Consider the following 13,057-nt stretch of genomic DNA (forward strand, 5'->3'; position numbering starts at 1 on the left):
AGCCATAAGGAAACCTGGAGTTAAGGAAACTGGTAAAAATGAATCCCTGTCATGAAAGTGTACACCCTTTGCAGAATGAGCTACAGAAAGTCCCATCTAAAGGTTCAGCTGAACAGTTTCTGGTTTGTCCTGGTAAAGACCAGCTATGAGGGGAAGGTTAATTGGAGTTCTTTGCATGGTGTGACAGAGATGAGGCTCCTTCAGTCCTCTCTATAAGCATTTAAAGCATTACAGAAATGCATCACGTCAGTTGATACATACAGGATCATTCACAACCCCTTCTGATTAAAATTATTTCAGAGCTTCCAGATGCCCGAAATCCCCAAGGTTGGCTTATCATCACCCTGGTTGTCCTCCTAATCCTGATGTTTATTATTTTGGTCATCTACACAAGTCTCCTGTTTGTTTTCTGTAAGTATCACAGCTAAGGTTATATTCTTTGTTCTTTTTGTCATTGTGTTAAATAAAAGGAAGCATTAGCTTTACCCATGTAGTTTGCACCAAAATTCACATAATAGGTTTTTATCAGATCGTCATAGCATGGACTTAAAATAGACCTAAATTTAAAAAGTGTCTTTAATAAAGCCAGCCATAGATGGTTCAAATGTTGGCCGGTTTAGCTTGGACTGACCATAGACGGTTCGAATCTTGGTTAGTTCAGCAGGGACAGGCCATAGACTATTCAAATCCCGGCCAGTTCAGCAGGGACTGGCCAAAGACTAATCAAATCTTGGCTGATTCAGCAGGGACTGGCTATAGATGGTTCGAATCTCAGCTGGTTCAGCAGGAACCGGCCATAAACGGTTCGAACCTCGGCCAGTTTAGCATGGACTGGCCGAGATTCAAAACATGTATGGGCAGGCTGATTGTACCAAAGTTAATTGAATTATCAACTTGGCACAACCCGTCTGTCAGATTTTTCATGCGATTATTGCCAGTGGCTATAGCTGCTGGCAAAATAATCAACGTGTGTCCTCCCAGTTGGGAAGGCACCCGGTGCCCCCATTCACCAAGAGAACACATTAGCTCCACGGGATGGAATTCCCAAGCAACACTGACTGTGTTGATAGGGGAATCTAGCGATTTTCTTTTCTGCAACCAATGGTTGCAGAAAAGAAAATCACACCATCTCTGGCCGGCTTTACTCCTGAGAAATAGCATGGCTTTTCCTGAACCTAGTTACTACTGTTCTGTAGCCTCATAGTTGTTTGTCTACAATGTGAAGTTATTCATGGCACTGTTGCCTTTGACTGATAGTCTCCCCAGATTTGGAGTGAGATTTGTTGATGTCAATACTGGGCTGCTCATTGTTCTCTTTGCTGGAGAGGAAGTTTATACCTGAGGACCTGCAGTGCAAGGATCCCCCTGCTTCTGATTCATTCGTTCTGTGGATCTATGCTTCTTCAACCTCTATTGTTACTCCAGTAGTCATTATAACACCAGTCATTGGGATGGGGGGGGGGGGGAACTCTGACATGACGAAGTAAAGCCCTGCTCCTCTACCAAGATGGCCACCTCAGTAAAGGGCAAATGAGCTTTGTCCTCTGATTGCCTTTTCTGGACACAACAGTACAGGTCCTCTTTAAGGTGTCAACAGTGTTCCCAAAAGTCATTGGCACTCTACACAGAATAACTTGTGCCATAACTAGGATTTATATTAGTTTAAAAAAAAAAAAAAGCAAATATTAAATAAAAAAAAACATGTGCGTTTGGGTATTCTATTAAAAAAAGTCTCATGGTGTAAATCCAATGTCATTCTTGTTGTCCAGCACTGTAGATCCCTCGTCATTCGTGTCATCTAGTGAGGTAGATCCATTGTCAGTCATGATAATTGATGGCCTGACGATCTGACGACATAAACACAATGATCCACACCAATTATCCTCTCCTACCAGGCCCTCACCTTGCACAACAACAAAAGCCTTTTGTTGTCCATCAGGGTCCCCTTGAGTATATGCTCAATAGCTAGGATGGATAGATCCTTAATGTTTTTTCCATTATGGATGGTGGGGAACACTATGTAAGTCTTTTCCCTTCTTAATGAGCCTATGGTGCTCACTCACCCTGGTATGCAGGGTCCGTAGGGTACGTCCCATGTACAGTAAGTTACATGGGCACTGCAGGATGTAAATTGCAAACTGGGTGGAGCAAGTGATAAACTGTTGAATGCAATAAATCTTAACAGAACTGTCATTAAAGGAAGACCATGAAGGCCATGAGAAAAAAAATATTGACAATTGAGGCAGCCCCTTTTCCTGCACTGAAAAATGCCTACTCTATTGTCAAAATAAATTCTGATGTCCATTCCTCCTTCCAGTTTGGTCTTTGTCGATTTACTTGGGGCGATCTGTTTTTTTAGGGTACAGGCTCTCCTGAAAACAACCTGGGGAGCTGATGGTAGATAAGGGTCTAATTGGGCCAATGTTTTTTAAATTGCATATGTGAGGGACCTAGAATGATCATTAAAACCCATAATGAACCTGGCATTGGGTTTAGATAATTCCTGTTTTTTGTAAACGTTGTCACTGGAGTTTGAGCATCTGTTTAGACAAGAATCAAAGGTGTCCTGGTGGAGTCCCTGAGGATATCCCTTTTCTCTAAATTTGTCAAACAGAGCCTCACCCTGCGCAATGTAGTCTATTTCCCTAGAACAGTTCCTCTGGAGCCTGAGGAACTGTCCTTTGGGAATATTTTTCTTCCAAGTCAGATGGTGGCAGTTCTGAAAATGTAAATACGAATTACCACCGACTGGTTTGAAGTGGTTGATGGTGATAATAGAACCGCTGTCATGCCTAAGCTCGAGATCTAAGAATACCAAACGATCAGGGTCAATGATGTGTGTGAAAGTGAGGCCCAGATCATTAGCGTTACAGTATGTAACGAATGCCAAGAAACCATCGATGTCCCTATCCCAAATGTCACGTCATCGATATACCTGCAATAAAAAACAATGTGTCTCATACTGTAACTGGGTTATTTCTCCAACTTGAGTGTTCCTCCCAGAAACCCATAGTTAAGTTGGCATAACAGGGTGCGAAACTCATGCCCAACGCTGTGCCTCTTGTTTACAAGTAGAATTTATCAAGAAAAGAGAAATAATTGTGTTCAAGGCAAAATCTTGTCCCCTCCAACAAGAATTGAACCTGCCGGGAATTGGATTGTAAATCTTTAAACAAAAAATGGTTCAGAGCTTTGAGACCTACCTGACATGGAATGGCAGTATAAAGGTAACAAACGTCCAAGGACGGCCAAAAATAGTGGTTCTCCCATTTGTATTGCTGGAGAACATCGATGACGTGGCTAGAATCACCTGCAGTATCTCCTAAAAGTAAATACACCCCTCACATTTTTGTAAATATTTTATTATATCTTTTCATGTGACAACACTGAAAAATTGACACTTTGCAGTGAGTGTACAGCTCGTATAACAGTGTAAATTTGCTGCCCCCTCCAAATAACTCAACACACAGCCATTAATGTCTAAACCGCTGGCAACAAAAGTGAGTATACCACTAAGTGGAAATGTATAAACTGGGCCCAATTAGCCATTTTCCCTCCCCGGTGTCATGTGACTCATTCATTTTACAAGGTCTCAGATGTGAATGGGGAGCAGGTGTGTTAAATTTGGTGTTATCGCTCTCACTCTCTCATACTAGTCACTGGAAGTTTAACATGGCACCTCATGGCAAAGAACTCTCTGAGGATCTGAAAAAAAAATTGTTGCTCTACATAAAGATGGCCTAGGCTATAAGAAGATTGCCAAGACCCTAAAACTGAGCTGCAGCACAGTGCCCAAGACCATACAGCGGTTTAACAGGACAGGTTCCACTCACAACAGGCCTCACCATGGTCAACCAAAGAAGTGCAGGTGCTCAGCGTCATATCCAGAGGTTGTCTTTAGGAAAGACATATGAGTGTTGTCAACATTGCTGCAGAGGTTGAAGGGGTGGGGGGTCAGCCTTTCAGTGCTTAGACTATACGCCACACACTACATCATATTGGTCTGCATGGCTGTCATCCCAGATAGAAACCTCTTCTATAGCTGACGCACAAGAAAGCCTGTAAACAGTTTGCTGAAGACAAGCAAACCAAGGACATAGATTACTGGAACCACGTCCTGTGGTCTGATTATGGTTTATTTGGTTCAGTTGGTTCAAGCGTGTGTGGCCTACAGTCAAGCATGGTGGTGGAAGTGTCATGGTCTGGGGCTACATGAGTGCTGCCGGAACTGGGTAGCTACAGTTCATTGAGGGAACCATGAATGCCAACTTATACTGTGATATACTGGAGCAGAGCATGATCCCCTCCCTTCGGAGACTGGACTGCAGGGCAGTATTCCAACATGATAACGACCCCAAACACACCTCCAAGAGGACCACTGCCTTGCTAAAGAAGCTGAGGGTAAAGGTGATGGACTGGCCAAGCATGTCTCCAGATCTAAACCCTATTGAGCATCTGTGGGGCATCCTCAAACGGAAGGTGGAGGAGCGCAAGGTCTCTAACAGCCACTAGCTCTGTGATGTCGTCATGGAGGAGTGGAAGAGAACTCTAGTGGCAACCTGTGAAGCTCTGGTGAACTCCATGCCCAAGAGGATTAAGGCAGTGCTGGAAAATAATGGTGGCCACACAAAATATTGACACTTTAAGCCCAATTTGGACATTTTAACTTACGGGTGTACTCACTTTTGTTGCCAGCAGTTTAGACATTAATGGCTGTGTGTTAAGTTATTTTGAGGGGACAGCAAATTTACACTGTTATACAAGCTGTACACTCACTACTTTACATTGTAGCAAAGTGTCATTTCTTCAGTGTTGTCACATGAAAAAATAATAAAATATTTACAAAAATGTGATAGGTGTATTCACTTTTGTGAGATACTGTATATAGGAAGGGAGCTGCTGAACTAAAGGTTGAAGGAACCAGTCAATATACTGGGAGAGCTCACTGGTAAAACTGTTGGTGCCAGTAACTTTAGGCCTACCAGGTGGGTTGTCCAGTAACTTGTGCACCTTGGGGAGATGGTAGAAATATGGGGTGCTGCAAGAAGTTGGTAACAAAAACTGGCCTTCCTTGTTACTAAGTACTGCGTCCTTAATAGCCTCCTGTATCAACTCGCTAAGAACCATTTGGAATTCAGGGAGGGGGTCATTGGGCAAAACTAAATAAACACTGTCATCAGAAAGAAACCTAAGGGACTACTGGATATAAGCAGCATGGTCCTGGATGACAATGCTGCCAGCCTTGTCCTTCTGTTTAATGGTGATGTTAGGATTTGATTCCAGGGCCTTTAGGGCTTGTCGCTCCATAGGGAGTAAATTGGACTTGCGGTTGGATGTGTTATCACATATGCCAATTAGTTCTATGTAAACCACTTGATAATACGTTTAAAGAAATGAACCTCTGGATGGGGAAAGATAAAAGGTGGAACGAGGGCGGAAGGAAGTGTTTTGGACTAGAGGGTCAAAACATTCCTCTAGTGGTTGACTGTCGATGTGGCCCTCCTCCCAAAGTTTCAATACATTTTGTAAGGTGCAAGTATTATGATCTTCAGTTGTGGAGTTAATGTTGTTAATGGGCGTCTCTTGGCGAGAAAAGTTGATATTGGGCGTGTCATGGTTAATATAATGTCGTTGCACCGTGAGATTTCGTATGAAACGATTAAGGTCTTTAAGATGATTAAACTTGTTAGCCATAATGTGAGGAGCAAAGCTAAAAACCTTCCTCCCCTTCCTTTTCTTGTTTAAACTATTACTTCAGTTTTGACAGGTTGCACTGTTTGACCTGAAGAAGAGCCTAAGCCCCGAAACATGTAGTCTATGCAGCTGGCTTTATTCTCAATTTTGGTCAATTTCCCACTGGCCACAGATTGACTCGGCTCAGCACTCCATCCCAGCACCACTTTTTCCCTGTGGCCATGAACGTTTACTTCTGCCAGCCCTGTGATGTCATATCCGGATGACGGAAGCTGCTCCCGGCGCAAAGCAGCCATCAGTCCTAAGTGCCTCGACCATCTCCACCTGCCTTGGGGTTCTCAGGCAGCTGTATCGCCACATACAGGTCTCCATCATTGGAACCACATCACCACTGGATTGACCCATGACCTCTTCCCCTTTGGTGTTTGGCTGTGCTCATCTCCCAGAACACAGTCCAGCTGGTTTTCCTAGAACAACTTGGAGTTACCCTGTCATGTCACTCATGCACAGTGGTGTATTTTGGTTTTGTGCTGCCCTAGGCAAGACTAAATCCCCCCCCCCCCCCCCTCCTATTTCAAATTGCCCACTTCTTCCTGTTTAACCGATGCAACGTCCTCCAAAATTGAAGGACTACAAGTCCCAGCAAGAACCATTAATGAGAGGGGGGTGAGAGGGAGAAAGGGGGGTGGGTGAGAGGGGGTGAGAGAGAGAGAAAGGGGTGTGGGTGAGAGGGAGTGGTAGAGAGAGAGGGGGATTGGTGAGGGAGGGTGTGAGAGAGGGGGGAATGAGAAAGAGAGAGGGGTGAGAGAAGGGGGATGAGAGAGAGAGAGGGGGGTGAGAGAGAGAGAGGGAGAGAGAGGGGGGGTGGGAAAGAGAGAGGTGGGTGGGAGACTCCCTAGCCCTGCCTGCAGTCCCTCCTGTTCCCCCTTGTCTGTGGGTAGGTGTGTGTGATGCAGCGATGCACCTACCTCCCGCCTGTCCTCGTCTTTTGGGCCCTCAGTCAGCCTGTTGATGTCCCAGTTGGGAATAGAGGTTTGAGAAGGAGTGCAGGCTCTTGGGAGGCGCCAGGGATGCTGCACTCGCTGCTGCTTAGGACAGGGTGGTGCCGTGGCAGAGGAGACCAGCCGGCTTCCTGCTTGCTGTGTGAAGATGCCGCAGCTCAGCAGAAGCAGCTGCTGTCGGTGGTGGATTGGTGGATTTTGCTTTGTTGCCCTGCACCCCACTGTCACTGGACTGGCAGGACTCTTTGGGCCCCACGAGGACTAGGTGCGGAGGAGGTGGAAGTTAAATCCTCTTCCACTTTGAATTATATCCAGGGCCAGGGAGTCACGGCCGTGACGTCACTGGTTGCTAGATGCCAGACAGCTCTAGCAAACAGTGGCCAATAGACTCTCAGGTGGAAGTGGGGGCAGCTATTTTGCTGCCCCCTTGCAAAGTGCCACCCTAGGCCTGGGCCTTGTGGGCCTAGGCCAAAATACAGCACTGGTCATGCAGCCCCCATGGCCAGGTATTTCATCTTTGTTGGCTATGCCCTTTGTGGCTAGTTAAGCTGTGGTCTGTCTAATAAACATATGTTATTATCCATCATGGAATGATGTCTTAACTCTGCCTTGGTATGGCACTGATGGGTGGCACTGATGGGCACTGATAGGCACTGATAGGTGGCACTAATGGGCACTGGTAAGTGGCACTGATGGACACTGATAGGCACTGGTAAGTGGCACTGATAGGCACTGGTAAGTGGCACTGATGGGCACTGATAGGCACTGGTAAGTGGCACTGATGGACACTGATAGGCAGCACTGGTAGGCACTGATAGGCAGCACTGGTGGGCACTGTTGTGACTGCACTGATAATCAGGACACTAATAATCAGTGCCCTGATTATCAGTGTAGATGTCTCTTCAACACAAGCCGGTTATCAGCTCTCTTCTCCTCTCCTCACGCTGTCAGCCTGAGGAAAGGAATGCCAATAACTGGCTTGTGTTTACATTGTGATCAGCTGTCATTGGACACAGCTGATCACGTGGTAAAGAGCCACTGTAATTAGCCCTTTATCCTGCTCTGTGATCAGCTGTGTCCGAAGAATGCATTGATCACAAAGCTCTGTGCACCGCAGTGGGCACGCAGGCAGCACGATCATGGGTGGACTTCCATGGATGCCTTATCGGCAAAAGTATGCTCATGCTGTAGCCTTCTTTTGGTCATAGCATGGGAAGGAACTGGGTAAAGATGGCTGGGCTCTCTCCAGGCATATCTGCCTTAGTCTATCCATTATTATATACAGTATGTGCTTCAAACTCAGAAGACTCTAGGGTGCCGTGACGTGGCCACTGCAACGTATGCATATATTTCCAAATGTAAACTAAACCCCTTGTTTTTAACATGAACTGTTAGACAGGACACTTCGGTATGTTGCAGGCCAGCTGGTAAGTAAGCTGGTAAAATTTTTAGATGTTTTTTGATATGAATAAAGAACTGAATTAATGTGCAACAGCACTTAAAGGATTAATGATTTTATCCAAGAATCACCTTTCACCCATCTAAAAGAGATTGTGTAATTCCTACAATGAGCATATTTACTGCTCGGTCTGTAAGGAAGATTCTCTTATATTGTTTTCTCTTTCCTCTCTAGATAACAGTATCACCGAAGAGCAGTCCCATCTGAAGAACAATGGTATATACTTCCTCTATATACAGCTGTAGAAGTTTCAGTGTGGTTTGCAGAGATATGATAATGTTGTAGTACACATAAGGCTGTACAGGAAGAGGGTGGGATGGTAGACACGGTCCCCAGTTCCTTCACCAATAACTGTTATTACATAAGATAACCACTTGAGTCCTCGGGAGTCCTTGGTTCTTTCTGCAATGGTGGTTATTACGTAAGTTAACCACTTGAGTTCTCAGTTCCTTCAGCTATAAATGTTATTGTGTAGGTTAACCACATACAGTAAGTCCTCAGTTCCTTCAGCAATGATGGTTATTGCGTAGGTTAACCACCTAAATTCTCAGTTTTCTTAGCAGAGATGGTTATTGTGTAACGAGCACCCTCTAGTGTGTGCTAGATGTAGATTGGTTTGTTCTTAGTGTATAGTAGATAAAAATTAGTTTGGTTTAGGGCCAAGCCTGAGCTGTGAATCTGGGTCTGGGTTCAGTGACTCAGGGCTGGTTATTACGTAGGTTAAAGCGGAGTTCCAGCCTAAAAATAAACTTTGCAGCATCAGTTAGAGTACAAAAACCTGAAAAAGAATTGGATAATTAACCACTTTACCACCGGAGCATTTTGCTGTCTTACGTCTGGGCCACTTTTTGCGATTCGGCGCTGTGCGAATTTAACTGACAATTGCGCGGTCGTGCGACGCCGTACCCAAACTAAATTTACGTCCTTTTTTTCCCACAAACAGAGCTTTCTTTTGGTGGTATTTGATCACCTGTGCGATTTTTACTTTTTGCGCTATAAACAAAAAAAGAGCGTTTATTTTGAAAAAATAATATTTTTCAAATTTTTTTTATATGAAATTCCCCCCAAAAAAATGTAAAAACCAATTTTTTTTTAAATTTTTGGCCAATTTGTTTTCTGCTACCCATGTTTGGTAAAAAAAAAATCACAATAAGCGTATTTTGATTGGTTTGCGCAAAAGTTATTGCGTTTACTAACTAAGGGCATGATTTCTGTAATTTTTGGTGTTTTTTTTTTAATGAGTAATGGTGGCGATCTGCGATTTTTTTTTTGCGGGACTGCGACATCGCGGAGGGCAGATCGGACCCTTGACTGACATTTTTGACACTTTTGGGGTTACCAGTGACATTACTACAGTAATCAGTGCTATACATATGCACTGTTACTGTAAAAATGACACTGGCAGGGAAGGGGGTAATTTTATTGGAGAGGGAGGGGTTAATGTATGCCTGGTGCTTACTGACGTGTGTGGGGGGAGGTGACTGAGTGACACAAGGACAGATCGCATGTTCAGCTATGCTGAACCCTGCAATCTGACCCTGCCTGTCACTTAGGAGATCTCCAGACTTGATTCCCCGATGCTCCTCCCCTGGCCCAACTTCCGCTGTGAATGAATACAGCGGGAGCGAGCCTCCGGTGGCGCGCGAGTGCCGCCCACAAGGGGAGGAGTCCAGCGACGTAGTACTATGTCGCTGGACGATAACGAACCACTGTGCCGCAGTAGAGGCACAGTGAGCGGTCGTAAAGTGGTTAACCACATACAGTAAGTCCTCAGTTCCTTGATCAATGATGGTTATTGTTTAGGTTAACCACCTAAATTCTCAGTTTTCTTAGCAGAGACGGTTATTGTGTATGTAGCACCCTCTAGTGTTAGCTAGATGTAGATTGGTTTGTTGTTAGTGTATAGTAGATAAAAATTAGTTTGGTTTAGGACCAAGCCTGAGCTGTGAATATGGGTCAGGGTTCAGTGACTCAGGGATGGGTATTACGTAGGTTAACTACTTGAGTCCTCAGTTCCTTCATCAATAGTGGTTATTAACCACTTGCCGACTGCTCACTAGAGCAGTACTGCGGCAAAGTGGCTCGATAACGTCTGGCGAAGTAATACTACGTCACCAGACATTCCCCTTTCTCGGCGGCGTGCGTGCCGCCGGAGGCTCGCTCCCGCTGTATTCAGTCACAGCGGGAGTCAGGCCAGGGGAGGAGTGGATCGCCGCTGCTCTTCCCCGATCGTCGGGGAATCGAGTGTGGAGATCCGCCCGCTTGTGTAAACACAAGCGGGCGGTTCTCCTAAGTGACAGGCAGGGTCAGATTGCAGGGTTCAGCATAGCTGAACCTGCGATCTGTCCCTGTGTCACTCAGTCCCCTCCCCCCACACACGTCAGTAAGCACCAGGCATACATTAACCCCTCCCTCTCCAATAAAATTAACCCCTTCCCTGCCAGTGTCATTTTTACAGTAACAGTGCATATATATACAGCACTGATTAATGCAGTAATGTCACTGGTACCCCCAAAAGTGTCAAAAATGTCAGTCAAGGGTCCGATCTGTCCGCCGCAATGTCGTAGTCCCGCAAAAAAAAAAAAAAACGCAGATCGCCGCCATTACTCGTTAAAGAAAAACACCAAAAATGACAGAAATCTTTCTCTTAGTTAGTAAACGCAATAACTTTTGCGCAAACCAATCAAAATACGTTTATTGTGATTTTTTTTTACCAAACATAGGTAGCATAGAACAAATTGGCCAAAAATGTAAAAAAATTTTGATTTTTACATTTTTTGGGGGGGGGGGTTTATATAGAAAAACGTGAAAAATATTGTTATTTTTTCAAAATTGTCGCTCTTTTTTTGTTTATAGCGCAAAAAGTAAAAATCGCACAGCTGATCAAATACCACCAAAAGAAAGCTCTATTTGTGGGAAAAAAAGGACGTAAATTTCGTTTGGGTACGGCGTCGCATGACCGCGCAATTGTCAGTTAAATTCGCACAGTGCCGAATCGCAAAAAGTGGCCCAGACGTAAGACAGCAAAATCCTCCGGTGGTAAAGTGGTTAAGTTGGTTAACCACTCGAGTCCTTAGTTCTTTCTGCAATGGTGGTTATATTATGCAAGTTAACCACTTGAGTTCTCAGTTCCTTCAGCAATGATATTTATCATGTAAGTTAACCACTTAAATTCTCAGTTCCTTCAGCAGAGACGGTTATTGTGTATGTAGCACCCTCTAGTGTGTGCTAGATGTAGATTGGTTTGTTGTTAGTGTACAGTAGAAAAAAAAAAGAATAAAAATTAGTTTGGCTCAGAGCCAAGCCTGAGCTGTGAATCTGGATCAGGGTTCAGTGACTCAGGGCTGGGTGACTCGCCCTATCTGCTTCTCTGGTGCCTCCCCTTGTTTTCTGGGACATTGGAGAATGTTCTGGACATAGTGGGTGGAAGCTAGGATGAGCTTGCAGGGGGCAGGCTGACCTCATAAATAGGCATGAGTCATGCCAGGGAGGGGACAGTCGGATGGAAGATGAAGATGGAGTGCAGAAAAAGTTGTTAGTGGCCCTTGAGGGTGCCCCCTAGTCTGGGGGGGGGGGGTAATCTTGGGCCTGGGGCTCAGGTGCTGAAAAGATCCTACCACAGCACATGGAGGAAGCCTTTCCTGGAGGCAAGGAAGCAAGGTGAGAGAAAAGCAAGAGCTGGTCAGCTTGCCTGGGAGTCTTCCTGAAAGGCAGCCTGGTGGGCTGGTAAGTGTCCGTCTGGAGGACTGTGGGGAGAAGTTACCCTGGAGGGCTAGTGACAGTACGGGAAGAATGAGGGGGCTTAAAATCTAAGGAGGGCGTTCAAGAGGTACAAAATGTAATAAATGTGGGGAATGAGCTGATGGAGAGAAAAAAAGTACAGTTGTTAGGCGGTGGGGGTGGGTTGGGAGGTTTGGTGGCAGAATAGGAAGGGTTTTCAAAGTGGACAGAGTTGGAGATAGTCAGACAAATTGGGGTAGGGAGTTCCATAGGATGTATTTTGTCTAGTTGGAAATCTGATTCTTTTTGTTTTTGACATCATCAACTCCTCTTGGAAGGTTTTCCATAAAATTTTGTAGGAATCTTTGTCCATTCAACCAAAAAAGAATTTGTGAGACCAGACACAAGATCTAAGGCTGGCCATACATGTTTATTAACCACTTTACCGCTGCTCACCAGAGCTCTACTGCGGCAAAGTGGTTCGTTATCGTCTGGCGACGTAGACTTACGTCGCCAGACACTCCCCTTTCTCGGCGGCGCACGCGCGCCGCCGGAGGCTCGCTCCCGCTGTATTCAGTCACAGCGGGAGTCAGGCCAGGGGAGGAGCGGCGGTGATAACCGCCGCTCTTCCCCGATCGTCGGGGAATCGAGTGTGGAGATCCGCCCGCTTGTGTAAACAAAGTGGGCGGATCTCCTAAGTGACAGCCAGGGACAGATTGCAGGGTTCAGCATAGCTGAACATGTGATCTGTCCCTGTGTCACTCAGTCACCTCCCCCCACACATGTCAGTAAGCACCAGGCATACATTAACCCCTTGATCACCAATAAAAATTAACCCCTTCCCTGTCAGTGTAATTTTTACAGTAACAGTGCATATTTATAGCACTGATTACTGTAGTAATGTCATTGGTACCCCCAAAAGTGTCAAACATGTCAATCAAGGGTCCGATCTGTCCGCCGCAATGTCGCAGTCCCGCAAAAAAAATCGCCATTACTCGTTAAAAAAAAACCACCAAAAACGACAGAAATCTTTCCCTTAGTTACTAAATGCAATAACTTTTGCGCAAACCAATCAAAATACGCTTATTGCGATTTTTTTTTACCAAAAATATGTAGCAGAAAACAAATTGGCCTAAAATGATAAAAACATTTTGATTTTTACATTTTTTTGGGGGGGAATTTC

General features: G+C 45.1%; 1 protein-coding gene across 1 annotated transcript in view; it reads left to right on the plus strand.

Annotated features, from left to right (window-relative positions):
- Positions 1-13,057, plus strand: part of LOC309553076 (uncharacterized protein) — a gene marked incomplete at its 3' end in the record, with an annotated part of 46,078 nt that overhangs the window by 25,762 nt on the left and 7,259 nt on the right. The window contains exons 4-5 of the mRNA XM_082253975.1: positions 301-411; positions 8,329-8,370. Of these exons, the coding sequence (XP_082110101.1) occupies positions 301-411; positions 8,329-8,370 (153 nt within the window). The remainder of the gene's footprint in view (positions 1-300; positions 412-8,328; positions 8,371-13,057) is intronic.

The sequence above is a fragment of the Pelophylax lessonae genome (assembly GCF_965119305.1).
Source record: "Pelophylax lessonae genome assembly, chromosome: 4".
Lineage (NCBI taxonomy): Eukaryota > Metazoa > Chordata > Amphibia > Anura > Ranidae > Pelophylax > Pelophylax lessonae.